The following is a 27,077-nucleotide window of genomic DNA, read 5'->3' on the forward strand; positions in this document are numbered from 1 at the left end:
AATGTTCACTGATATGAAGTGCCCTCAGGAGGTGGGATAAGAGAACGGAGAGCAGAACCTTAAGACACAACTCCTCGTTATTTTACTGTTAACCCGAATATTAATACAGTAATAGCCAATTCCCCAAAGTTAAGGGCACCCAGCGAGGCCAGACCACCCTTGCTAAAGGAGGAAATGGTTAAAACAATGTGGCTCAGCAGATGTTCAAACGGAAAGTCAAGTAGCGACAAAGTGCAATTACTGGGTATAAATACACAATGGTCATTTAATCATTTAATGGGAAATCAACTTGTTTAGCACAGTAATCACCAGAAAACACTTGTTGGATCTTTAACTGTGGTCATGTAGGACTCGTTCACAACCAAACCGAGACTCATTTGTCAATTAGCAAGGGTTCTGTTTAACAGGTGGTTTTACAGCAAATATTGCTGCTCAGTGAGCCCGCCCACTCCTCGCCTGCTCCACCACTGGTGGCCATGCCATCAGCTACTCCCTCCCTCCCTTCTATCCATCTTGAATTCCTGTATGAAACCCTCTTTGACCGTATTTCGGTTGTTAGTCGATTGGTGCATCGCTTTCCGGGGCTAATAATGCCCTAACAAAATTACAAAATAAATAATAATTTGGTCACTGAATCCCACGACTGTTTGTGGGACGCTGTTGTGCGCAATTGGCTGCCATGTTTCGCCCACAAAATACAGTCAATTCACTTTAGAGTATATTCTGTGAAGAGCTTTGAGACGCCTCCAGGACCTGATGAGGTGCTGTATCAAATGCAAGGATTATTATTATCTTTCATTTTGGGAAAATAAATGAAAGAAAAAAACACGAAAGCAATTCATAAAATGGTGGGGTACCTCCAAAACAATATTAGAAAAAAGCTGTCTGAATAATGAACATAGATGCATATCAATAGTTAATTCTATATCAATAATTTAGAACAAAAGCAAGTTATGCAAATATAAATATTAAAAAAATTCACTTCCTACGGATATGGAAAACAAAGAATCTGAACTCGAAGCAAAACAAAAAGTAACAAATGAGTTTGATCTGTTATGATAATTATTACTGAGCGAACATAATAGCAGCAAGTGTTACAGTCATTTGTGAAAGGAATTAATTTGGTGAATATATGTGGTTTCTAAATGACACGTACAGGGTTTGATGGGCCTGAAGGCCTGAAGGCCTGAAGCGTTGGACTCACAAGTGGAGAAGAAACAAAAAATCCTAGAAATACACATTGATTTCAGTTTCCTGCCTTCAACAACAACTTGCATTTACACAGCAGCCCTCACCCAGAGCGCCGGAAGTGACCCAGAGCTCTTGACAGTGGTGGAGCACGACCCTGAGCTGAGGGGAGGTGACCGTAAGCACGGTCGAAGAGGAAGGTCTTCAGGCATGACCTGAAGATGGGGAAGGCAGAGGGATAGAAGGAGAGAGGAAGTTTGTCTTCAAAATGCACAGTCATCACATCACACTACCCAGTAAATCTTGTGAAGCGTTTCGAGATGTACGGATTATTATTTCATCCTTATTATTTTATATGTTGCAGATGTACAAAGGCTCCTCTTGAAACAATGGATTGTCACATAAAGGCGAGATAGTGAAACTGCAGGAAGTAGTTTATAGATTGGTGAAAAGCCAAGATGAGCCAACCTTCCCACATAAACACTCAATTCAAATGTCAGTTACACCACACGCCTGCTAATTATCCACCCGCTGTTCTCCTCACAAAGAACCCATTCTCATATGTACATGAAAGTTTGTTAACCCTGGAAAACCCATTTAATGGAGTCCTGTAGCTCAGTGGTTAGAGCAAGTGAGAGAACCTGGGTTTGATTCCCGGGCAGAGCGAAACGTTGTGCAAGTTTCTTTACTCCACTGCACACATCTCTGTTTACCAACAGTAAGTAATAATAATAATAATAATAATCCTTGCATTTGATATAGCGCTTTTCACGTCTTCTCGACGTCCCAAAGCGCTTCACAGAACACACTGTAAAGTGAATTGACTGTATATTTGTGGGCGAACGCGGCAGCCAATTGCGCACAGCAATGTCCCACAAACAGTCGTGGGTTGAAAATGACCAATTTATTATTTTTGGGGTTTTTTGGAGGGATTATTATTAGGCTCTGTGTGGAGTAAGGAAACTTGCCCGAGGTTTGGCCCTCTGCCTGGAATTGAACTCAGGTCTCTCACTTGCAAAGCGAGTGCTCTAACCACTGAGCTACAGGACTCCACGAGTAGGAACCTGGTTGTTAGTCGATTGGCGGATCGCTTTCCGGGGGTAATAATTGTTTTTTAAAAATTGGTCACTCAATCCACAGCTGTTTGTGGGGACGCCGCTGTGCACAATTGGCCACTGCGTTTTGCCCACAAAATACACAGTCAATTCACTTTACAATATATTCTGTGAACCTCTTTGAAACGTCTCAAAAATATGATAAGGCACTATATCAAATGCAAGAATTACTATTATTATTCCTGTTTAATGCAGATTAAATCTCTATTGTAAATCCTGTGAGGCACTTTGACACAAACTCCTCATGTGAAAGATGTTATATGAAATGCAAGGATAGTTTATGTGGGCGAGGTGGAGGGGGCTGACCAGACTGCAGAGGCAGTAAACTTGTGGTGAAGCAAATTTTTTGATGTGTTTTTAGACATCAAGACAGGAAGGGATACTCATCAACAGATATAGAGGAACAGGACAGCACAGATGGTTAATCTTTCATGCTAAGGCTTTTAAAAACGGTTTTGAAAAGGTTAGATAAGATAGATTAGAGAGAAAAGTAAAGTTAGAATTGAAGTGAAATTGGACGGGGGAAGAGGAGAGGAGGAAAGATAGATTGAGCAGAAATAAAGTTTAAAACGTTTATTTAAATAAGCATGTTTTAAGTGCTTACTTTTGCATCTGATGATTAATAATACCTTACAGCAATAAAGTTACATGTGATACATCAATTGATTTTTATTGCTATAATATTAGTGTGAGTTTCAGAATCAACCAAAAATTTAAAACAAAACAGTGTGCAATTCCCTGTGGTGTATTATCCAGCTGTCAAATGATTAAGTAAAAGTAACATGAAGCCTATTTATTTCCCTGAGAAGTATCTGGCAATGTCACTTCTTGCCTTTAGTTTCATCAATTTCCTATTTTCAACATCTGTTTTCTTGTCGCAAATCACCTGACATGCTTTCAGATGAAATGTTAGGTTCATTGCAAAGTCCAAACAGCCCAGTCACTGGAGATAGAACTTTATGATGAAAAACACTCACACAAAGTTTCCTACATTTGTAACCATCATCTTACAACTCAGCTACAGTGAGGAGTATATAACAAATGAACACAATTACCGTGTGGTATTTCATCTGGGCATAATAATAAAAAATAGGCCAAAAGATGTACATATCTTCACCCACAAAGTATACAGTGAATTCAATTTACAGTATATTTTCAATGCCGTGATAAGGCAATATATCAAATGCAAGCATTATTATTAAATTTATGCTACAACATTTCCTCTGTGTTCTATTGTACTGTACAGCCTGGCAAATTGTTTCTGTAATGGTCACTTGTGGATCTTGTTGATTTTACGCTTGTGACTGATACTGAGCCCTTCTCTTGATATTAAACGTTGCGCTGCGATTTCTAAATTATGCCCAGACTATTTTTAGTTGTTTTAAAATGAGCAAAACTCTTTTAGAAACACTTAACTGCTGCTAGTGCTGCTTAAAGGGTTAACACGGAAGTTACCCAGTTATCGTTATAGTTATCATTTTACTGCACATTACATCCCAATTATAATGCATTAAACCCTCATTCTCATCCTCTAAAATCATCAACTTTGCGCGTTTAATTGAAGTAAATAAATTCCTGATGTTTACATCAGGAGCCAAGGTTTGATGAAGGTTTGCACAACAGGGTGTCTGCACATCATTGTACCTTATATATTACCCCAACGCGCCCCAGGCTCCAATAGCAGATTGAAACGATTGGTAATTAGCCTCTGAAAGAGATGCAGGAGTGAGCGCTGGTGTACTGGGCTCTAAACAAACAGCATGTGTACAGGAGCCACAGTGACACTGGATTATAAAATCTGTCGCAGGAACAGCCCTGACTCCTCGTCCAACATGAAATGATTGATACGCAGGAAGCTTTACAATTCTGCTCAATTTTTTTTATATATACACACACACACACACACAGGGCACTCGTGTGATTTATCCTCTCGGTCCAACACTTGACAAACACCCTGTCAAATTTCAAAAGAAATACATCTGGCTGAAAAAAGTGACTGAGGCGATTATTCCCCCCTCCTCCCTGCACACCCCCACCTTCCCAGCCTCCCACCCCCCCAAAAAAAGGTATTTTCTCTTCAATTCCTTCACGCCCCAATAGAAATCTAGCCGCAGCACATAAAATATTAAATGGAAATAGGAAACTCACAGCCTGATTGATGTCAGTGATTGTCTGTGTTCAGAGCTCAGTGATGTGCTAATGTATCATAAAGCCTGAATCACAAGTGATTTTCTTCAGAAAGAAATTCCCTTCTTGCAATATCAGGGGATTGCCACGTCTCAAACGCCAGATATTCCCATTAAAGTTTGACGGCCGGGTGGTGAGAACAATATCTGTGCACGTCAGGAAGTCAACCCTCGTGCGGGTTACACCCAAAACCAGACTTGGTTATACCACGGCATCTTTAACATCCATCTGAACAGGCAGACACTACACTCGATTTCCCGTCTCATCCAAAGCACAGCATCCTCCCCGGTGAAGCACACTCCCAGCACTGCCTTGGAGAGTCAGCCTGGATTATACGACTCCAGTTCCTGAGCCAGGCGGGTCCGCAGCCTCCAGGGCACTGCCACAGCCAGCCTCAGCAGGACTTCGAAGGGCAGACTGGTCATTGGGGGCACAGACTCTTCTCACTCCTGTTAACCCCGCAGCCAAAACCTCAGCTAACGGGGAGCGTGGTCCTAGCTGGACAAGCAGGGGGAAAGCTTGGCCAGACAGCGATATCAATGGCAAGCTATGTGTGGTTTTAGCTGGTTAGACTCCAGCAGTTACCCCAACACACACTCTGGGCTCCCTACCCCAAGCCTTAGCTCTTACCAACCTGAGCCTATTATTTTCCAGAATTAGGTAAACGGGAGGCGTCCCTCCAGGGAGTGCGAGAGAGAGAGAGAGCACATTCCATTCCAACAATCTATCTCTGGGATTTCCATGTGTGGGTGGGATGCCTGGAAATCTCAGCTTGGTTTGGATACTCTTAAGCAACGGTGATGAGTTTCCGCATGTGTCAGACATATGGCTGATCATAAAAATAAATCAACAGTGCTCTTAAAAGACCAGTACTATGCAAAACTGCAGATGCAGATTTGTTGTTTAACTGTAACCAGGTTAAAGTTGGATTGAAAGAAAGACTTAGCCTTGGTTTGCACTGAAGCTGAAAAGCCTGGCAGATGTGATTTGATGCTCTGGACTTTCATCACTGTGTCTGATTGTGAGGAGAGGCCAAGGGTTGCATCATTATATTGAAGCCCACCAACCACATTACACTAGAATTGCTCGTGAAACCAAGTGCCTTATATCTTTCAATGAATATCTTAACGTAGTTTCTTCAGGGCAGGAGAGGCGAGTCAGATCATAATGGAAGAGAACACACGGTGAGAGTCATTAGACTATTACTATACCACAAACTGGTTGTTAGCAGTTACACTAAGAGAACATCCTGCTTTTGTTCCATCTTGGAATGTTGCCCTGATTGCTCAACCCTTTCCTTCCTCCAGTCTCGTGACATCTGAAGCTGCAAAACCTAAACCAAAGACCAATGACACAATGCCAAGGAATGAAGTGCTTTTGTCTTTGAATGATTCCTTGCCGAAGCTGGGGTAAGTCCCAATCCTTTTTCATTCCTGCTGTGACCTTCCTCCGAGGTACATTTTGTGGGTTTCTAAACTGTTTGTGGCTAACTGATCCCAAGCTGCTAAAGTTGCGAATGATTTACAGCCAATTCCCAACGGTCTGAAACTGACAGGAAGTCCCGCTCACTTGTGCTTGTCGCTGATTATACTGTCCGAGGAAATGAGGAAACCCACGGACAAAACCTCAAGAGATGAGAAGGTTTTGGCTTCAGGAAAGTCACGTAAAACAAAATCAAATCGCATTTAATTTCAGGGATAGGGAACCCTTTTGTACGTGCCACCAAATGACAGCCTTATTGTGTGGGGGGAAAATAACTATTTGAATGCGCTTTCAGTTTAACTCACCATTTCTCTCTCCCTGTTTCTAGTGGGCTCTGCCCCTGTCTGTACTATTCTAATCTGTTGTTGGTGCTAAAAGGAGTTTCACCCACTTGGAGAGAGTTGGCTGTTACAACAACAACAACAAAATTACATGTGTAAAACGTTGGGAGGATGTCCCAAGGTGCAGAACAGACCGAGTTACAGACCCGAGCTGGGGGTCGGGGTGGGGGAGGGGGAGGGCAGGGGGGGTAGGAGGAAGATCAAAAGCACGGTCGAAGAGGAGGGTCTTGAGGTGAGTCTTGAAGGTGGCAAGGGAGGGGGCGAGACGGAGGGACTGCGGGATGGAGTTCCAGAGGGTGGGGGCAGAGTGGCAGAAGGGGGACGTGAAGCAGGCCGGCACCCACTGAGCGGAGGGAGTGAGCAGGATGATAGGGAGTTAGGAGGTCGGAGAGGTAGGGGGGAGCAAGACTATGGAGGGCTTTGAAGGTGAGGACCAGTATCTGTGTGATGGGAAGCCAGTGGAGTCGGGCGAGGATGGGGGTGATAGGGTCACGGAGCCCGGTGCGGGAGAGGACACGGGCTGCAGAGTTCTGGATGATCTGCAGCTTGTGGAGGGAGGAGTTGGGGAGGCCAACAAGAGTTACCGTATTACCTCTGCTGACAGCACCTGTGAGTTCTGAATGGGTACGTTTGGTCAATTAATCATCGACTACCTGCTTGATCTTGTTGACTCAATAGCAAATAAATCACCTCCCACCACATTCATTTACCATTTAATTCAATGAACTTGGTGTTAAAAAATAGCCAACAAACAACTCGACAAGCAAATGATTGCGGCTGCAACATGATTTCATGTAAATCAGATAGGAGGAACACTATTGAGAAACTCATGCTGGTTTATGCCAAACTACCTCTGCCGTTAACTGTGATGAGGAGAGTAATATTTTAAAAGTCTAATTTTTAAGGCAAATATATTGATGGATTTTGCGTTAATTTTGTTTTTTTTAACCGAATTGGAGGTGATTTTTTTTAATCGTAAAATTAGCATCGTGTGCAAAAGTGTTTTCCATCTCTTTTATATAATAATAATCTGTGCATTTGATAGAGCGCCTTATCACGTCTTCAAGACATCTCAAAGAGTTTCGTAGAACACACCACATAGTGAGCTGACTGTATACTTTGTGGGCGAAACTTGGCAGCCAATTGCGCACAGCAACTTCCCATAAACAGTCGTGGATTGAGTGACCACATTATGTTAAAGAAGGTGTGGCACTGAACATGGCTTCACACCTCGGAGCTAGCTTGTTTTTATGTGAAGGTAAATGGCTAATTTCCAATGTTAACCTGGAATATCAATCTTCATTCTGCATTGGGAACCGCAGGCAAGAATTTGGCAAATTTGTTGAATCCGGGCTCAACATTGATATTGGTTTTCTGTAGGCCTTAAAAGAAACTTCTAGCAAACTGCCTTCAAAATGAAGACTATATATTGTTTTGCTCTGAAATGCTACATAAACAGACTAAATCTAGACCTGGGTGTCTCCAACCTGATTGCAGTGAAGGTCTGAGGAAAGGGAGCAAAATGGTACATTAAATCCCCCTCATGGATTTCAATGACAGCACCTGTCAAAACAGCGTTAGCTCAGAGAAGCTCTGCCTTCGCATCTTAATCCAGTGCAGCATTGTATCATTGTATCCTGCGATTAACTGTATTATGTAATAAATCCTAAATATTGGGCAAATAAACAAGAGGGCACAGTGAAAATGATCATCATAATAATCCTTGAATTTGATACAGCGCCTTATCACGTCATTGAGACGTCTCAAACCAAACCAACCCTACGGCAGATCAGGGATATGTGCCTAACACCTGCCTGGGAACCACTTTATCAATCCATCCCTCGCTCTGTCAGTGGTAGCATTTTTGCACCTCAAGCGATCAAGGAAAACCACCATGTACAAGCCTCCACCCCCACACCCCCCAGCACTGTCGCACAAAAGGGTTCCCCCACCACACCCCCACCCATGGATCCAGTATAATCTGCGCCATCTTCAGAGTATCAAATCTGTATCATTCAACCCTCCTCAGTTACATTCCATGGATGACGTCGCAGCAAAGAGACCAGGATAGAGCTCAGTAAAAAATGGGATCAATCTGATCTGACACAAAACAAGGTGCTACAAAATGCTTTCGGTCATCTCTCCCTTTCCCACACCCTCTTAGCTCTCACCCCCAGCTCAGTTGTCAAGCCAGGACTGTCGAGTAACTTAAGGTCCCAATGTGACGCGCCTAAATCAATATAAATTTGTATTGTACTGTGGAAAGCTTATCACCCACTTCTTCTAACGATAAATAGCAAATTCCTTCAGGTAAAACATCCTTCCCATCAAAGGGAATCACGGGTGAAGCTGTTTTAGGGAAGTTCATTCTGAAGGAATGTATAATCTCACCTTTGATCAAAATGAGCTCATGTGCAGACTTCAGGTCATCCAATACTTTAAAAATAGTTAGATAAGGACCAATTTTCCAAGATTATCATTTCCTGCCATATTAACAAAGCAAAACTTTCAAAAGTTTGCAGAATGAAAAACAAGCCTCTTGCCCACATCGTGCGATCCTTTCAAATGTCAAATAGGAAAGTTCCAGCTCTGGTTTTACTATTAAATCTGCCCATTTAAGCTGCAGATAGTGTAATCGATGGCTATCTGCTGCACCCATCAATCCAATTGTCCCACAAAGTATTTCACACATTCTGAGCCGGGAACTTAAGCAGTGACTTAGCAAGGCTTTGACACTTGTGTGCAGCATCAGAAACAGGCATAAACAGGTAAGATTGATAAAGTTTAACAACTGGTTGAGGGAACTTAGGGACTTGTGATAATATAAGGAAGCATCTTCGCCTCCAAAAATGTACTGTAGCCAGGATTTGAATCTAAAGAGAAAAGGGTTTTGTTTGAGGCCTGCGGTTTGTGTTCAGTACTAAAAATAACAAGATATTAGAGCAGTTCAATCTGTGGAGGCAAGCCATTTCACGGTGTTAACTGCGCTGAAATATGATCTATTTAAGAATAAAATGATATCTGAAACAACAATATTAATCTGTCGTTCTGATGCTAAATAAATGTTTTATTTGTTTCAAACAAATTCAACGTATGAAACAAACAGCAGCCGTGGCTGGTATTACTTATTGGTTTACACAAGGATGTGGAAACGTAGCTTTGATGATGATTTACCGATGAACAAATGGAAAGGGTTTCAATCTATGCAAACAGTTGTGTCTGTTACTTCACATTAGTCAGGTTTCGGTGCTTATACTATTCAGAAAGATTCGCTTGTTATCTTGCCGATCTTTTGTGCTAAAATACAAAGCAGGGCAAGAATTTAAGCTTTTCAAATCAACCTGACAGCAGCAGCAGGAGTATATTTATCATCGCACTTAGTTGTCAGAAAACGATAGGATTTAATGGTAATCCTTACATTTGGATTACAGCACCTTATCATGTCAAAACATCTCAAAGCGCTTCATACAATTTGCAGTAGTGAGTACGTATATGTAAAGAAATAATAATAATACTTGCGTTTGATATAGCGCCTTATCATGTCTTCAAGATGTCTCGAAGTGCTTCACAGAATGAATACAGCAGCCAATTTGTGCAAAGCAAAGTCATGGGATCTTTAACATCCATCTCAACAGGCAGACAGGGCCTTGGTTTAATGTCTCGTCCAAATGTTTGATCTACGACAATATAGGTCTCCCCAGGCTGCTGTATCAGACTGGTCTATAAGCTCAAAGCCCCAACCTTCTGACTCAAAGGCAAGAATGCTACCAGCTGTGCCAGACTGAATTTAATTTGGAAAAGAATTAAACTACAGTATTGTAAAACTAATTGAATTTTTATAGTGTCTGAATATTATGCAGAAATAGTTCTGGACAACACTGGACCTTTAACTGATGGTACTTTATGTTGACATAAAAAAAAAGAGTGATTATTCACAGGGTCAGACAGAGTACAGATTTTCTTTCGCCCACACTCTCAGCCCAGTTGATATCTCAAACACCAGCAACACTACTAACGTCAAGGTGAGCAGCATCAGCAACAAGCATCCGAGGGAAACACTCGCCAGTTTAGATCCATTTTATCACCAAATTACCATCAGTTTTGTTGGCTTTGGATCTCATCAATTTGGTAATAGACTAAAAGTTAGGATCCTTACCACCAAAGGAGACCTGAGACTTTGACCCAGAAACTGAAGTGTGCTGTGTATCTTGCCACACATTTTTGCTTTTGAAAAGAAAATTTTCAAACTGTGACTGTAGAAGTCTACTTTCACCATCCAGTAATCAGGAAACAAAGAGTTATAAGGATAATAATTAAAATCATCCTTGCATTTGCATGTTGTCACGTCGTCAAGACATCTCAAAGCGCTTCACAGAATATACTGTAAAGTGTAGTGATGGTTCACTGCACCATTCAGTAGATGTTTCACTGCTTAGGTGGGAATTATGGTAACTCCGTGTTGATTCTGCAGTGGATGAATCATGTTCACTGTTGGCAGCAGGTTATGTTCTAGATTAGATTGGCGACACGTGCGAGTGATGAGTCTAAGTTAATGACTAAACATCAGACAGTGGGAAAGGAATGCTTTCATTTATCAGCCGTGTTGCCGTACGCTGTTCAGACACGTAACCTGGAGATCTGGCCACTGACGACAGGAGTTTGGGAGAAAGGCCTTATTTATAGTAAAATAATCACAGGGACTGAGCCGGCTTGGACATCACCCTCTGCTGTAAAAATGTCAAATTTCCCCACACAGAAGTTTGAGCAATGCCTGAAATATCCCCTCAGGGAATGGCACCATCTCTCAATGCTGCGGGTATTGATCAGCGACTGATGGCAGGGGCAGGGGCAGGGGCAGGCAGGGGCAGGGCAGGGGCAGGGGCAGGGGCAGGGGCTGGGGCAGGGGCAGGGGCAGGCAGGGGCAGGGCAGGGGCAGGGGCTGGGGCAGGGGCAGGGGCAGGCAGGGGCAGGGCAGGGGCAGGGGCAGGGGCAGGGGCAGGGGCTGGGGCAGGGGCAGGGGCAGGCAGGGGAGGGGCTCTCTGGTATGTTTTGAGATGTTCTCTTAAGGTCATTTTCTTATTTGCCAGACACGCAGAAATAAATAATGGTCGATCTTAAAGGAGAAACGTCTGTTTCAATCGACCTTCGAGTAATTCTGTTAAAAATATGAAAATAGAACTCTTCCCTGGTTCTATCAAATGCTATCAATCAACCAACAACAAGAACCTGCATCTATATTATATACCGCGCCCTTCACCCCGCAAAACGTCTCTGAGCCACGGCTGTTTCTAACGTTTAAAAGTTCTGAAACGTAGCCGTGGAGTACGAATATTACACACCCGGTGCTATGAGGAAAACACATCCTGTTCTCCCCCCACCCCACCCCATGATGGGAATGTGTATCCTGACCCTGCAGTTATACACTGTCAGAGCTCTGGCTCTGATTCCCATTAGCAACAATCATTTCCAATCATTTCAAACACTTTCTCCAGTTGACGTGCATTTGGACAGATAGCCAGAGAGAGGAAGCAGACATGATTGTTGTTTTTTTTTTAAAAGAAAATTCCTGTGAGTTCTACTTGAGCTTCGGGGAACAACATAGCGGGAATCGGAACTTTGGAACAGAACTAAACATCAAGTCGCCCTGAACTCTAACTCAGAAGAACACAAGAACATAAGAATTTGCCGCCGAAAGAAGAGTTTGCCTCAAACCATCCCATCAGGCGCTTTACATGTCATGTCCCAAACTATACACTGTATTGCCCCCCAAACTATACACTGTCCCCCCCCCAAACTATACACTGTGTCCCCCCCAAACTATACACTGTGTCCCCCCCAAACTATACACTGTATCCCCCCCAAACTATACACTGTATCCCCCCCAAACTATACACTGTGTCCCCCCGATATTATTGTCTAACAGTTCTCGCTTTACCGCAATTTTGAATTTTGTCGCAAAATAATTTTCAAAATTAATTTCCAGTCGGTGTAGCTCGGAATGAATGAGTGAACGTCTGAAACTAGCGGAAAGAAATGGTAACGTTTTTGTAGAATTATTCTGCATCCTTGTAATAAGAGTAGCCCATAAAGGCAGATGGCTTGATGGTGACCTGGTGCTCCAGTCTTGCTCTCATTACCTTTCAAGAGTTACTGCATCCTTTACTAAACGTCTCGGAGGAAGCTGAGATCAAACAATGTCACAATCGCAGACTCCTACAGTGGTTGCTTTGGAAACATTGAATTATACTCCCACTACAACTAGTCCTTTGAATTTTATGTGGTTATGTTGTATTTTTTGTGCTTTGATATAGACCAGGAGTCTGTGAACAAGGATGGAGATATTATGTTTATTCACACAGAATTAAGCCTCAATGTGGGGCACTCTTGCACTCTGCCTGACAGTACATGCACTCTGATCTTACTGCTGCTCTCTATGCTTCTCAGCAATGGATATTCTCCGTTGGAATCAACAGAAAGAGTCCCAGTCTGTATTTATGTACAAACGCAACATCCCTTCAATGCCATTCTTAACTCCAGTCAGGGAATCCTCCCACTCAGTTCCTGATAACCCTACAAGACAAACAGGTAGGGCAGTCCCAGCTGGACAAGCAGCCAGAAAGCTTGACAGACAGTGGTATCGGTGGCAAGCTATGCGGTTTTAGCTGGTTAGACTCCAGCCGTTACTCCAACACACACTCTGGATCCCAAGCCTTGGCTCTCACCAACCTGTGCTAATACTTTCTGAGAGAGTGCATTCCATTCCATCAATCTCTCTTGATGTGTAGGTGGGATGTATGGAAATCTCAGTTTGGTTTGAAGACTCTTAAGCGCGGTGATGGGTTTCCACTTGTGTCAGACGCCCGGCTGACCAAAAAACAACTCCAGGCAGACTCCCACTGGAAGCAGGTGACTTTGCAGCTGCTCAATGCCATTTAATGCTACAGACTTGATTAAGAGTAACACTAGATGAAAATGCTAACTACCAGCTGTAACACAGTACATCACAAACTCGGGATCGATGGGTTCTGACTGATGAGCTGTCATTCCGCTCCCAATCCTGTCACATTTATCGCAGACAGATCCTGTTTACACCCATGACAAACAACAACAGATTTGCAGAGAAGATGATCAAATAAAAATCTGATCATGGCCATGGATTAACATCAATTTACAGCTCATTTTTCAGGATTGGTTGATAGAGAAAGGAATGAGGAGGAGGAGGAGAAAGGAACGAGACTGTCTAATTTAGCTTAGCTCAGTCGTGTAGTGGTAACACCAGTCTCTGATGATCAGAGCAATGGCACAGTAGGCAAAGAGCTGGTGATTTTGGAGAGATAAAGATTTGTATTCGATTTGCATCGAAAATAACTTTGTGGGCCGTTGTTGATCACAACCCAGAGCTTTATACTTTGAGATGTCTTGAAAGTATAAGGTGCGATATCAAATGCAAGGATTATTATTATTGTTGTCGCCAACATTGACATACCTCACAGCAAGAAAACATATTCCTGTTAGCCCTCATAACAGCCTGAACTTTGAAACGTGTTGCTAATGTGAGGACTTTTTTCACTTTTTGGATCAATTTTCATTCTCTGTGCTGGGGGAGTTAGCAGAAGAATTTGTTTACATATGACAGGGGTGGGGGGGAGGGGGAGGGGGAGGTGGTGCTTATTTATGAGGAGTATCTGCTAATTTTTAAGAAAGCAAAAGGCCTGAAGTTCCACCTTCATCTCACCCTGGAAAACCATTTTGACTTAACATCGAAGTTCAGGCAGAATAGTGGAAAATTCTTCAACTCAGACTCAGTGGAAGTCAAGTTATTGTTAAGAACCACAGAATCATAGAATCATAGAATGTTCCGGCACAGAAGGAGGCCATTCGGCCCATCGAGTCTGTGCGGCTCTTTGACAGAGCATCACTTTCACTGACCCCAATCACCAGCTTTCTCCCCATAACCCCACAAACCCGTCTTTCCCCGATACCTGTCCAGTTCTCTCTTAAAAGCTGTTATGGAATCGGACTTCACTGCCCTTTCGGGCGGATCATTCCAAATTTGAACAACTCGCTGAGTGAAAACATTTCTTCTAACCTCCCCTCTGCTTCTTTTGGTAGATATCTTCAGACTGTGACCGCGGGTCACAGACACACCTACCAGCGGAAACAGCTTTTCCCTATCTCGCCTGTCGAAACCTTTCATGATCTTGAAGACCTCTATCAGGTCCCCACGTAACCTTCTCTGCTCTAATGGGAAAGGTCCTATCTTCTGCAGCCTGTCCTCATAGCTAAGGTTCCCCAATTCCTGGTATCATTCTCGTGAATCTCCACTGCACCCTTTCCAGTGCCTTAATGGCCTTCCTGAAGTAAGGTGCCCAGAACTGGACGCAGTACTCCAGCTGAGGCCTAACCAGTGTTTTGTACAGATTAAGCATAACCCCTACTCTTGTATTTGAAGAGACTTGAATATTGACTTCCAAACTAAGACTGACCTTCAGAATATTCCACAATTCTGCCCGATCTTAAATCTTAAGATAAAACTGCTGTTGGGGCTAAGGCCAGGTGGGATCGCCAGCGTCGAGAGGGAACAACAACAATAACATACATTTAAAGATCTTTCATTATAATGAGGACTTCCTCAAGACAATTTCGTGGAAACACAAAGCACAGCCCTTGCTAGTTCCCACGCTCAGACTAAATAGTCATTTAAATGTTGTAGGAGGGATGAGCAAACTTACAGCTGCACCACATCAGATCAATGTTGCCTGTTTGGCACAAATGATGCCTGGAAACTAAATCAATCCAGATTGAAGGAAGTCAAACCCATCCGATCTGCTAAAGTCAGAAGATTACCCTCCCCACCTCCCCTCCGCCGGGAGACATGTGTGTTACAGTTTCTGATGGACACAAATATCTTGTGACTGTGAGCATCCTTCAGCCAACTGATGCCATTGTAATAATAATAATAAAGTCACTGGAGGACACTTGCTGTCTTTTGTTCATAATGATTCGACAAATGTGCAAATTGGTTTAAAAAGCATTCAACCCCATCTCAGTGGTTTTCTCGCCTTGATACGTGATGAACTTTATAAAGAAAACTGGGATCTCTGACGTAAGTAATTGCGTTAATTTTTTATAAAAGTCCGAATGATTTATCATAATTAAGAAGACTTAACTGGAGTCAATGTCGTGATTTACCCCTAGAGCAGCATTGGATGTTTAAAATTATGTTTAGGAAATTAAGATGAATATTTTTGTACTATCGGATAGATATAAAATAATATTATTGATCCTCTTGGTTTATACTGTATTCTTTTATTCCAATACTGTTCAGTCAGGTTCTGTTTTTAAACAGTATGTTAGATATAAACTAAGGATCATGAAGACTAGAAGATAAATTAATAAACTCAAGCGTGGGACTTGTCCTGACTTATTGTGGTGTGTAAGTAGACAGAAGGATGCGAGACATATATTATATATAAATAATGCATTTATGTTTCTAATTCATCTACTCTTTGGAATAAAAATAAGTCCATTGGAAAGACCATTTGTCTGAGGTGCATACAACACTTGATGCAGTAAGCTTTTGTCTGCACGATAAGCCATGGGGAATGAGAGCGAGCGGTTGTTAATTCAATGTGCCTGCAACAGCTTTCAAAGCTCATTACAAAACCAAGCTCCGTATATAAGTAAATTGATTTTGTCCCTCACAACAAACTGCCAATACAAGCAGAGCTCAAAGGGAAAAGGTGACCTTTTTCTTAACGGAGACAATTCCTAAAGGAGACGAGTTAGCATTGAATATCGTCAGTTGCTAACCAGTCTCCCTTAGGAATTGATAACTATTTATTAGTACAATGTTCTGATGGCTGTTACATGGGATCACAAAACTACTGGTTGGAAACACATAGTGGAACACCAATGCTCAGAATGTAAAATGACCCAGTTCTCAGTGAAGATCTTATTAGCTTCACCTACAAGGGGAGAGGGAAAGTCACATTGTAGGGTTGTTGCCAATTCATCATTGCAGCTGACCAAAGCAGGCACTAATACAAGCAAACCTCGCTGTTTGTAATCTCTCCCTGCCAATCTGCGCATCTTTTGTTCCGTACACAGCACTGACTTCCCAGCTAAATGTGACTTGAATTTCAACTTTCTCCCATTGTCCCACTGAATGTCAAACACAACACATATCACAGCCAGCCCCAGGCACATTAACTCAGTCACTGCTGCCATATCACAACAGCTGCTGTGTTCAGTTACACAGCATTAAATATTGATGTTTTGTCATGTTAGAAATGACAGAGAGCTGCCTAGCGAAGAGGCTTTTATTTTGTGCATGTCGATAATTAGAAAGACATGTTATTTATTTTGTCTGTATGTTGTCCAACACGTAGAGTGGCAGACACCTAGCTTGGCAGAAATAAATCCTTGCACCTTTTCTTTAAAAAAACAACAATCAAACCATGCTTTGGCCTGTTTAAGATGAATAATTAGTTGTATGAGCTAACTTGTCTGCTTTCTAAAAGACTTTCTATTTGATTGGCATTTCCTCTTTACTGATGGGCATCTGAACACGTGAGGTAAGGTGCACACACAAAGCTAGTCAGCTGCCTTCATAAAAGTGGGTAATTAACAAGTGGAACAGGTTGCCAGGAAAGGTGGTTGAAGCCTGGATGATAGACTTGTTTACCCAATACAGCTCAACACTACGATGGGAATTCAGGAGGGAGGACACTATGGAAGGATGGAATCCAATGGATCAAAAGGGCTTTCTTCACCCAACATGATCAGATTGCTCAGTGTTCAGATCTAGTGTTTGTGGGACGCTGCTGTGCGCAATTGGCTACCATATTATGCCCACAAAATATACAGTCAATCCACTTTAGGGTATATTCTGTGAAGCGCTTTGAGATGCACCAGCAACATGATAAGGCGCTGTAACAAATGCAATAATTATTATTATTTTAATAATTGTTTATTAATTTGTATTTTTTTTACTTTTTATTTATCATTATCTACTGTCCATCCCAGTGAGGTCAGTTTGTATGCTTGTCTGTTGCTGAGGATATTAATTGACATGCACACTTGTGTTATTGACCTTTTCAGGTCAGTAACATTTGATTGCATTTGAGCAGATTATGTACAAAGAATTTAATTTTTTGGTAAACTACTGGTATATAAGGAGACAAACTTGTCCTCTTTGTTTTCCAGAGAATAATATTCTACTTATACAATATGTTAAACACTGAACACCAAGCATTCAAATGTACATATCCTCAGTCAATGATTCTACAATTTGTAGCAATGCTAAGCTTTAATAATACTCCCTTCCTATGCGAAAAGTGCTCTATCAAATACAAGGATTATTATCATTAAAATCTGCCCTGAATTTCACTGGATCCTGCATTTCGCCCACAAAAATGCAGTCAATTCACTTTACAGTCTATTCTGTGAAGCGTCTTGAGACATCTAGAAGATGTGAAGAGCGCTATATCAACTGCAAGGATTATTATTATTATTATTGTAGGCATTTTAACCAAAGCTGTTTATCATCTTACCGTATGAGATAAACCATGTTAAATGTGAATCTGGAGATAAGATCTGAGATCCTGAAAGGATTTTGTCCCTTTAGATGGTCAGATATGGTGGTGATGAACAAGTCTCTGAATGTTCACAAACAGAATACCAACACATAGAGAGGGTTTGGTACAAGATCGGTAAATACATTGGTTACTCTTCATGTCCTTCTTCAGTAATAATAAAATAATCAGCAGCAGGGCTTTGAAAGGACATTGTTCCTATGTTAGTGCTGTTTTGGGGGTAGGAATTTGACAGCTATTCTCACGTAGCCAGGAGCAGACAGCTCTCAAAACACTGACTGAAAGTCTGTCACATTGGTTGACGGACAACATCTGGGGTTTAACATCTCTCATTGCTTTTCCTTCTTAGTTTTGACTTGATATCGTTCTCCTTGGCAATTGTTTTCCTCTTCTCACACCATCATTTTTCCTTCAACTGGGGGAAGTCTGTTCCACAGCGGAGATTCCCCTCCAGTGGCTCGTGTGTGAGCTTTGACACTGCTGTCCACAGACCATCCAGTCATTGTGAGAAAGTCCTGCCAAGTGCTGTCCTGTCCTCTCGTAGCTTCCACACACCATCATCAATTGGGAGGGGAGGGAGTCAGCACTGGTTATACAGGAGCAGGAAAGGTTCTTTTAAGAAGCTACAGACAAAACGCTTCAAAGTTAAGGCTGAATTGAACAATTTGCCAAGTTCTGCACTCTGTCACATGTTACATAAATAGAGTTTAGACTCAGAAATTTCGTACCTAGATCCCTTTGTGTGATTGCATGGCTCCAATACAAAATGATATCTGTCAGGTGCAGCAATGATATTATAGCTTACCGACAGTAAGTCTTTTTAAACAATCAATTGTATTTGGTCCCACAGACACTGTTTTGATTCATGAAGCCAGATCCAGGAGCAGAGAACAAGGCTCTGCTGTGATTTATTGCTTTTTGTGGCCTGTTAATAGCTCTCGTTGTTAAGAAACAACAACAACTTGCATTCACACAACGGCCGTCACACAGGGTAGCGTCACCGAGGAACCGAGGAATTTATTCCAGGTTGGAGTTTCCAGATGGCAAACCCTCTTCCTGCCGGCTAACAGGAATCTTTTACTCTTCAGAAAACCGATTGATTTCCCGTCTGAAGTCGCACAGCCGGTCCCCATGGTAAAGCCAGAGATTTAAATCAACACCAGGGAACGTGAGCCGCAAAGTTTACTTTCCACATCGGCAATCATCTGTTGCATACGAGCACCTGTGCACCTCGATGCGTTGCTATGGCTTCTAGAGTCAGAGCCAATCGGAAAATTATTGCACAGCCAAGGCCCTGAATTATAATCAAATTTAACTCCAGATTTATATGAGTTAGTTGGTAAGTCCTCACACACACTCTGGAGCTAAACATATCACCTACAGCAACATCACAACAAGAAGCCACATTGCTCGCAAAGTACACAAACAACTCCTGAAAGCAAAAAAATGGCAAGAGGAGGAAATAGCAAGAGAAAATAAAAATAACTTCATTTTTAGATTATATTGCAGTTGGGTGACTTGTGTCCCACAGCCACAGGGAGATTGCATGAAACTATTTTTTTAAATAGCCTGGTGTCCAGCCACGCTGAGGCATTAACAGATCTATCCTCTGATAGGGCCCTTCATCCCACTGTGCATTCCTTCTCCCCAGCAAGACAAGGTACCAGGAGTGGCTCGGGGTTAAGGATGTTTCTGTGGGCCACACCACGCGCCTCTTCACAGAGCACAGAGCACCAAGGAAGGTAAGACCTACTTTACTGCCTTTTCCTCTTTCGGTAAACACAAATGGTTACTGTGCGCTGCTGTGCGCAATTGGCGGCCACAAAATTAAGTCAATTCAATTTACAGTATATTCTGTGAAGCGCATTGAGGCGTATTATCGATGTGATAAGGCGCTGGATCAAACATGGCAGGTGCCAAGGCTCACTGGGCTGGTGACCATTGAAAGTCAGTCCATTGTAAGGACTGAGAAATTTCAATGCTTTTTTTTACAATATTATTAAACAGATCATTGCCGCACACAAAGTGGATTGGATGATGCGTTGTGTGGTGAGAAGGTACATTGGCCCTCCCGATTGCTGATTTCTCCCATTACAAATACATTCACATACCAAATACACAGTCACTACATTTAGCAGTAATTACTCTAAAGCACTTTGAGACATTTCAACAATAAGGTGCTATTTCAAAGACAAGAATTATTATTATTATTATAAACAAATTGATTTAATGAAGAATCCAATGCTAATATCCAGGCCTCAGTACCAGCGTGCTCTGGCTCAGTCAATGGTGCATGTAGTAATAATAAATAAATAATCCTTATATTTGATACAATGCCTTTCACGTCGGGAGGACGTCTCGAAGCACTGGACAGGATATATTGTAAGGTAGTGTGATTGTGCAGTTTGTAGACTCAGAGGAACTGAGGGTTTGAAAGAGACGCGTTGTGATGGGAATAGAACATTTTCTATAATTGTACAACAATTATTTTGTGCTATGATTATTCTAAAAATGGATGCCTATACAGTAAATATATCACTGACTTGAAAATACAATGTATCTCAATGCCTCCTGTATAAATATTGATATAGGATCTGCTTAACACACACAATCCTTTTTGATGGTAAAATGGGACTCCATTGCATTCCCAGGGTAATAATAATACCTTCAAAAAAATAATAATAATTTGGTCATTCAATCCACGGCTGTTTGTGGGACGCTGCTGTGCGCAATTGGCTGATGCGTTTTGCCCACAAAATATACAGTCAATCCAATCTACATTATATTCTTTGAGTGCTTTGAGACCTCTCGAAGATGTGATAAGTTGTTATATCAAATGTAAGAATTATTATAGCATTATTATTATTCTTGCTTGGAGTGAAAGGAAAGTATTCCAGGTCATTTCAACCGATAGACTCAAGGAGATTCAATGCAATAAATTGGACTTGTTCTCACAGCAGTGAGCAGGATTAAGGTCCTACTGACCGTTTCACAGCTTACACCATCACATCCCACATACTGTTGACTGTTATGCCATTGTAAAGTTTTACTTTTTAAAGTTTTACAATGGCAAAGTACATTGTAAATTCACCCCCACCGCGTCCTCTTGGTCACCTCAGCTCCCCCCCCAATCCCATCAGTTGGGAAGCACTTCGAAACATCCTCCCGAAGTAACAGGTATTAAATAAATGTAGAAGTCGCTGGGAACACTCAGCAGATCAGGCAGCATCAATGGAGAAAGGAAAGTGAGTCAAACTTTCAGGTCCAAGACCCTTCGTCAGCTGTTGACTCACTTTCCTCTCTCCAGAGATGCTGCCTGACCTGCTGAGTGTTCCCAGCCACTTCTGGTTTTGTTTTCAGATTTCCAGCATCTGCAGTATTTTGGGTTTTGACTTAATAAATGTAAATTGTTATCGTGGATACTTTTTGGTCTGGCAGAATAATTGGATAATGAGCAATATAATATGTAAACTATGTACTACTTAAAACTGAAATGCAGATTTTTTGTCATTTAAAAAGTACATTTACAATTTGGATCCTCCTCAGATATGCAGCAAAGTTCCTTTTCCCCTCTAACCTCTAACTGCAATTGTAGGTTTCTGGACACCTCAGAATCGAGTTCACCATCGATGGCTGTTTCTGCACGTGTTGATTTCTTCTCTAATACCAACTTGACATTTTTTTGCTATTTATAGTCTGTTGAACTATTTGCAGCTGTAACCAATCAGGTAATGATGTCTTCAGAAATTCCAACCCAAATTAATTCCCTGGGCATGAAAACATCAGTTAAATATGAAGGATTACCCAATACTGTATGGGAAACAACAGGAATATATTTAGTCTGGCAGCCTCATAACCTTGGCATGTTTGCTTTATTTGTAGATAGCTTACTGATGTAGAGGCAGAAGCTTTGTGGCTGTGAGTGTGACTGGAACCATAGCTTATCTATGTTATTGTGAGACCTGCACACATCTCTCTGTGTCACGTGCCTGTATATCTAGGAGAAACAACACCAACTTTCAGGCAATAGGAAACATCTCAATGCACTTTACTGAGTAAAATTAATTGGAATTTAAGTGACTGTTAGGGAAGGCAAACACTAACTTCCTCAAAACAAGAGTGAGACGAGCAGGCAGTTTATTTGGGAAAAATTTGGAGGATAAAATTTAGGGCAAATCATCGGAAGGAAAAGATCTAGTTTTTTTTCAATAGCTTTGTGGTGGAGGAGAGCAACCTGAGGTTCAAGGCAGACGGGACCTCAAATAGTGATTCAATGGAAACAGGGAAGATGATCTGAAAATAAACAAGTGTTTGAAAGACTCTAGCCTCCAAGTCAGAAACTTGTGGATGTAAAAGCCACACGTTAGGACTTTGAGCTCACAGTCTAAGCTGTCACTTCAGTGTTGCGTTGTTGGCGGTGACATCCTTTCAGATGTGGCTCAACTCTGAGGTTCCGTCTGTCTGTTCAGGTTGATGCTAAAGATCCCACTATTCGAAAAGAGAAGGGAATTTCTCCAGGTGTCCTGGCCAACAATCCTCCAGAAAAAATTGATAATTCACTTGACAGCTGTTTGTGCTGTTATGTGAAAATTGTCTGTCACATTCGCCTACAAAATACAGTCACTACACTTTCCGGTAAGTCCGTTGAAATGTTTTGAGACGTTTCAACGGTGTGATAAGGTTCTATATTAAGTGCAAGAATGATTAAGTAAACAGCGAGAGCTGTGATGATTCCAATGTTGACCTCAAGGGATCAATTATTCTCCCAGGACTGATGTATGTGTTTCCATTTCAGAAGCTTTTATAAAAAATTAAGAGCGTACGACATTTTGGACAAACGGAAAACAGACACGGCCCTGAAGGCAGGAGAGGACAGGGCGATGTTTCTGGGTCTGGGAATGATGGTGTGTTCTGTGATGATGTGTTTCCTTCTGGGAATAACAATGATCCAATCCCCCAAAGAGAGGTACGACAGATTTCTGTCCTGAATATAACAGTTAGAAATACTTATAGGTTTCAGAGCATGAATATGATTCAGTTCAATTATTATGCCTTTGAAAGTCAAAAAAAAAGTAATTCTTACAAAATCCTTGGCTCAGCCATTTACTTTTGTAAAACGATTTTTTAAAATTTATTACATCATCATTTTATCTTTTGAATCCCAAATGTGCAGGGAGTCCCAGTGACATGGGATACAAACAATTTTCATTTAACGCAATAAAGCCCGAAAAAAAAGCCAGGAAATTCAGATTTGCCAGCTTTCTTTTATGCTTCGATATATTTTCCTCCCTGGTTTCTCCCCCTTGCTCTCCTGCTCTACTGAAGACATCGGACTCATCCACCTTTTGACTGGGATACAGTTCCACATTGCCCTCCAGGAGCTGTCACTAGTGTCCAATGATCATTGTGAGAATCGACAGTGAGCGTTGACAGCCTGTTTGACCTCTGGGCTATCACAGCTGAGCTCAGTCTTGTCCACTCAACGGCCACACAGCAAGAGAGCGTCTGTGGATCTCAATCTGGAGCAGGAACCCCACTTAATTGACCCCTCCCTGCCTGAGCCATGGGCGCTGAAGCCAATTATAGCCCCTCAGCTGTTGTCTGCCTGAGATCAGCTAACTCAGGGCCACAGACCAGGAATGTTTCAATATCAGTTGCAATTTAATGGCATAAATCTTTAACTAAATACTACTATACAGTCAATGTCTGTCACACAACCTGCACCGGAAAATGTCCAGCCGCCAGAATGACTGTTGAATTTTTAATGGCGACCGTTATTAAACGTACATTTTACTGACATTCAGTTAACGGAGTAAAAGCCGAGGCCGCAGGAAACAGTTGTCCTTTCTTTCACTCAGCGCTTGGAAAGAGAAGTCACAATGTGTCGTACTGGAGGCCAATATCACTGATCGCAGGAGCTGCACGTACAGCTGTGGGGAGGATTGTCACCAAACATCAGACTATCCCTGTTTGCAGGTGTACGTTAATCTGTTATCCTCAGGGCAGAGGGTTCTGCTACATCACACAGAAGAAACCGTCCTCTCGAAAATTGAGGTAGGAGAATTCCTCGATTACCTACTCACTGACTGCCAGTTACATACGAATCAACATAGGGTGTAGGAGAGGGATAGATGGGAGGCTCATACTTGTGGAGTGATTATTTTAAGCAATATTTCTGTTTGAAAGGCGCAGCTATATTTGTAAATGTGTACTTTTTTTATTGATCTCAGCAAATATGCCAACGTTTACAATACGATTTACATTTCTATGTCAGGGAACATCTCAAAGCCCTTGATGAAAAAAGAACAACATGCATTTAATAATAATCATTGCATTTTATACAGCACCTTATCATGTCATTGAGATTTTCTCGAAGCGCTTCACAGGATGTACAGCTAGGACTATTTGTTTCCAAGGCCTGATGTGGGACTTGAACCCACAACCTCCTGACTCAGGCGAGAGTGCTAACACTGCGCCCGGCTGATGCACTGTTTATACAGGGACCTTCACACGTAGTGTCTTGGAGCTTCTCCATCATATCAATGCTCAACTTCTCTGGATAAAATACATGTGCCGAAAGAGCAAAACTTCACACGGATGAGATCCATTTCATTTTCAGGTTTATTTAATGGATTATTAAATACAAATCCTAGAAACATCAGGCAAGCACCAAAACTCAGATTATTACTTGAGGAATTGTAGAGGTTCTGGGCAAAGAGTAGCAGCATTGGAGTCAGTGCCAACACAGACGTGCTGTGTCAAATGGCTTTCTTTTGTGTCCTAACTGTGACACATAATTCTGTGACATTAACTGAGTTAGAGAAATGAATAATAACCTTCTTTATTCTTTTTCAGTGTTTCTACGTGCCAAAGTGCAAAAAGAATTCTTCAGATTCTGAAATCTTAATCACCGCCATTCGAGACAACTTCACCAAGTTCCAGGTCTCCTCCTTGCCTTTCCCTTGTTACTATGACCCGGACGGAAGACAAAAGAATGTTCTGTTGACCAGGCTCAAAGGACCTAACGCTGTGTTCCACACCTTGTTCTGGCCGTTGTGCTTGTTCGTTGGAGGAACTTTAATTGTTGTCATGGTAAAGCTGACACAGTATCTCTCGCTGCTTAATGAACAATTCACCAAAAACAACAAATGAGAAAAGAATCAAAGAATGAGGAGAGAAAGAAGCCAATCTTCACCAGAGATCCTTAAGAAGTGACATATATTATGTCAAAATATTACAGCTAATAAATAGCCTCTCTCTGTTACGCATTCATCTAAGGTTTACTGGAGCCTCTGTTTCATCCATTAAATGCATCTGTTTAATATAATATAATTATAGAGAGAGACATAAGCAAGCAATAATGGCTTGTGTGTGTTAATGATCATTTGAGAAAAAGTATTCAGTTGTCACCAAAGGCGAGCAACCTTAATAACGCTATGTATTCATCCTCATCTCCTCTGTGTAACTTTGTACACACGACTTAGCCTTCAGACTTTGGAATTGAAGACAATGATCTTCAGCATAAAGCTATGAGGAATGTCAGTCCTCTGGCACTGCTCATTTTTGGGTGAGGGCGGTTGGAGGAGAAACAACAACAACTTGCTTGTACACAGCACAGGGTAGCGCCCCAGGGCTTGACAGTGGTGGAAAGTGACACCAAACCAGGGGGTGAGGAAGAGGAAGGTCTTCAGGCACAACCTGAAGATGGGGAAGGAGGGGCACTCAACGTTTCCTCAAAATGAAGAGCACGGAGCGTATTACATGAGGAAGGGGATTTCATTCATTCTTCTAATGCTTCTCCGCCATGTTTAGTGTCTCAGTGTTTCTCTGGGTTTGTTGAATACTGAAAACAGTAGAAGCTCTTAAGAATTTGCATCAAATAAAAGTGCCATTTTGCATTCATTTGCCTTCTCTTTTCTGGCCTCCTTGTATTATAAGGATGGACAAATGTCCTGCTCTCTGGGCCTCTTCACGTAATCTCCTAGCCACGAGAATGTTGGCCATCAAAGCCAGAGATGACCCACTGCCTGATATTTTCTCTCCCTCAATAAACTCATAGGCAATGATTCAGACTGCTTTTTGTTAGTGATCAGGCAGCAAGTGCACAACCACCACTCGAGCCCTGCACTTGGGAATATCCACTTGCTTATTATTCTTAATTGTTAACAAATTTACATTTGTTTGAAATGGTATCTACTGCTCCAGCAACTGAGGATAATTGCAACATCTACCCCAGTGCAAGACAAACATTATCCGATGTTTCCAAGACACAACATTAGCGAATTCCTGCGTGTCACTATTTACCAATTTCCTTGTCAAATAGTCATTTGAAACGGGTAATTCTATATTATTTGCGGAGTGCTGAAAGCTTACTGCTATCCTCGGAAGCTGAGTTCTCCCTTTTGATGTTTGATTTGAGTTCATTGAATTGCTCATGTTTGCTTTTTGTTAAAGAAAAAAAAGCCATTAGACTGCATTTCACTTCGGCAATCAAGTTAACTTGTGTGTCAAATGTCAGGGGTTACAAGTTCTTGACCATTTGTCTCGCCAGGTTAGTTATACAGTCAGCTGGGCACGTGATGAATGTTGCTCTGCACAAATCTTGCCTTCCAAACAACATACTGAATTGTTATTTGTCAGTCTGACATCTTCAGCATCTCAGCTGACCTTTTACGTTTGATGTCAAGGAAACCACACGATTATATACAATAGCCAGCCTTCAGCAATCAGGGATTTGTTCAACCTTCAAGTCCTACGCCAATGTTATTAGGCTTCCAGCCTGACGGTAATTTAAATAGAGTTTTGCAAAACCTTATTTCCTGGCTTTGGAAAAAAAACGCAAAGTAGATTGAAGACTTGAAAGAATGAAATATAAAGTACTTCCCCCCAAAAAAATTCTCAAAAATGAGCAATTAATATTTGTCCTGAATGAGAGGAGAAAAAGGAGATTTCCATCAAGGAATTATCAGCTATAGTTATAATAATTGCACTTGATATACTGCTTTATCCCGTCCTTCTAACATCACAAAGCTCTTCACATAATGTACTGTAAAGTGAATTAACTGTATATTTTGTGGGCAAAACATAGCAGCCAATTGGGCACAGCAGCATCCCACACACAGTCGTGGATTGGGGTGACCAAATTATCATTTGTTTTAAAAAAATTA

General features: G+C 41.7%; 1 protein-coding gene across 11 annotated transcripts; it reads left to right on the forward strand.

The window, feature by feature from the left end:
* The first annotated feature begins 5,599 nt into the window (after positions 1–5,599).
* Positions 5,600–25,544, forward strand: si:ch211-247n2.1 (calcium-activated potassium channel subunit beta-2). 11 transcript variants are annotated; one of them, XM_007888967.2, is made up of 6 exons: positions 5,600–5,674; positions 5,798–5,899; positions 19,527–19,652; positions 22,706–22,876; positions 23,769–23,964; positions 24,766–25,544. In XM_007888967.2, exons 1-6 carry the CDS (start codon positions 5,658–5,660, stop codon positions 25,060–25,062), a joined length of 909 nt encoding a protein of 302 aa, XP_007887158.1. In that variant the 5' UTR covers positions 5,600–5,657; the 3' UTR covers positions 25,063–25,544. The 11 variants fall into 11 exon arrangements, with proteins under 11 accessions (XP_007887158.1, XP_007887166.1, XP_007887185.1 ...); XM_007888975.2 differs by lacking the exon at positions 5,600–5,674 and having other exon boundaries at positions 5,817–5,899; positions 19,562–19,652; XM_007888994.2 differs by lacking the exon at positions 5,600–5,674 and having other exon boundaries at positions 5,882–5,899; positions 18,999–19,652.
* The last annotated feature ends 1,533 nt before the right edge of the window (positions 25,545–27,077 follow it).

The sequence above is a fragment of the Callorhinchus milii genome, unplaced genomic scaffold, assembly GCF_018977255.1.
Source record: "Callorhinchus milii isolate IMCB2004 unplaced genomic scaffold, IMCB_Cmil_1.0 Scaffold11, whole genome shotgun sequence".
Classification (NCBI taxonomy): domain Eukaryota; kingdom Metazoa; phylum Chordata; class Chondrichthyes; order Chimaeriformes; family Callorhinchidae; genus Callorhinchus; species Callorhinchus milii.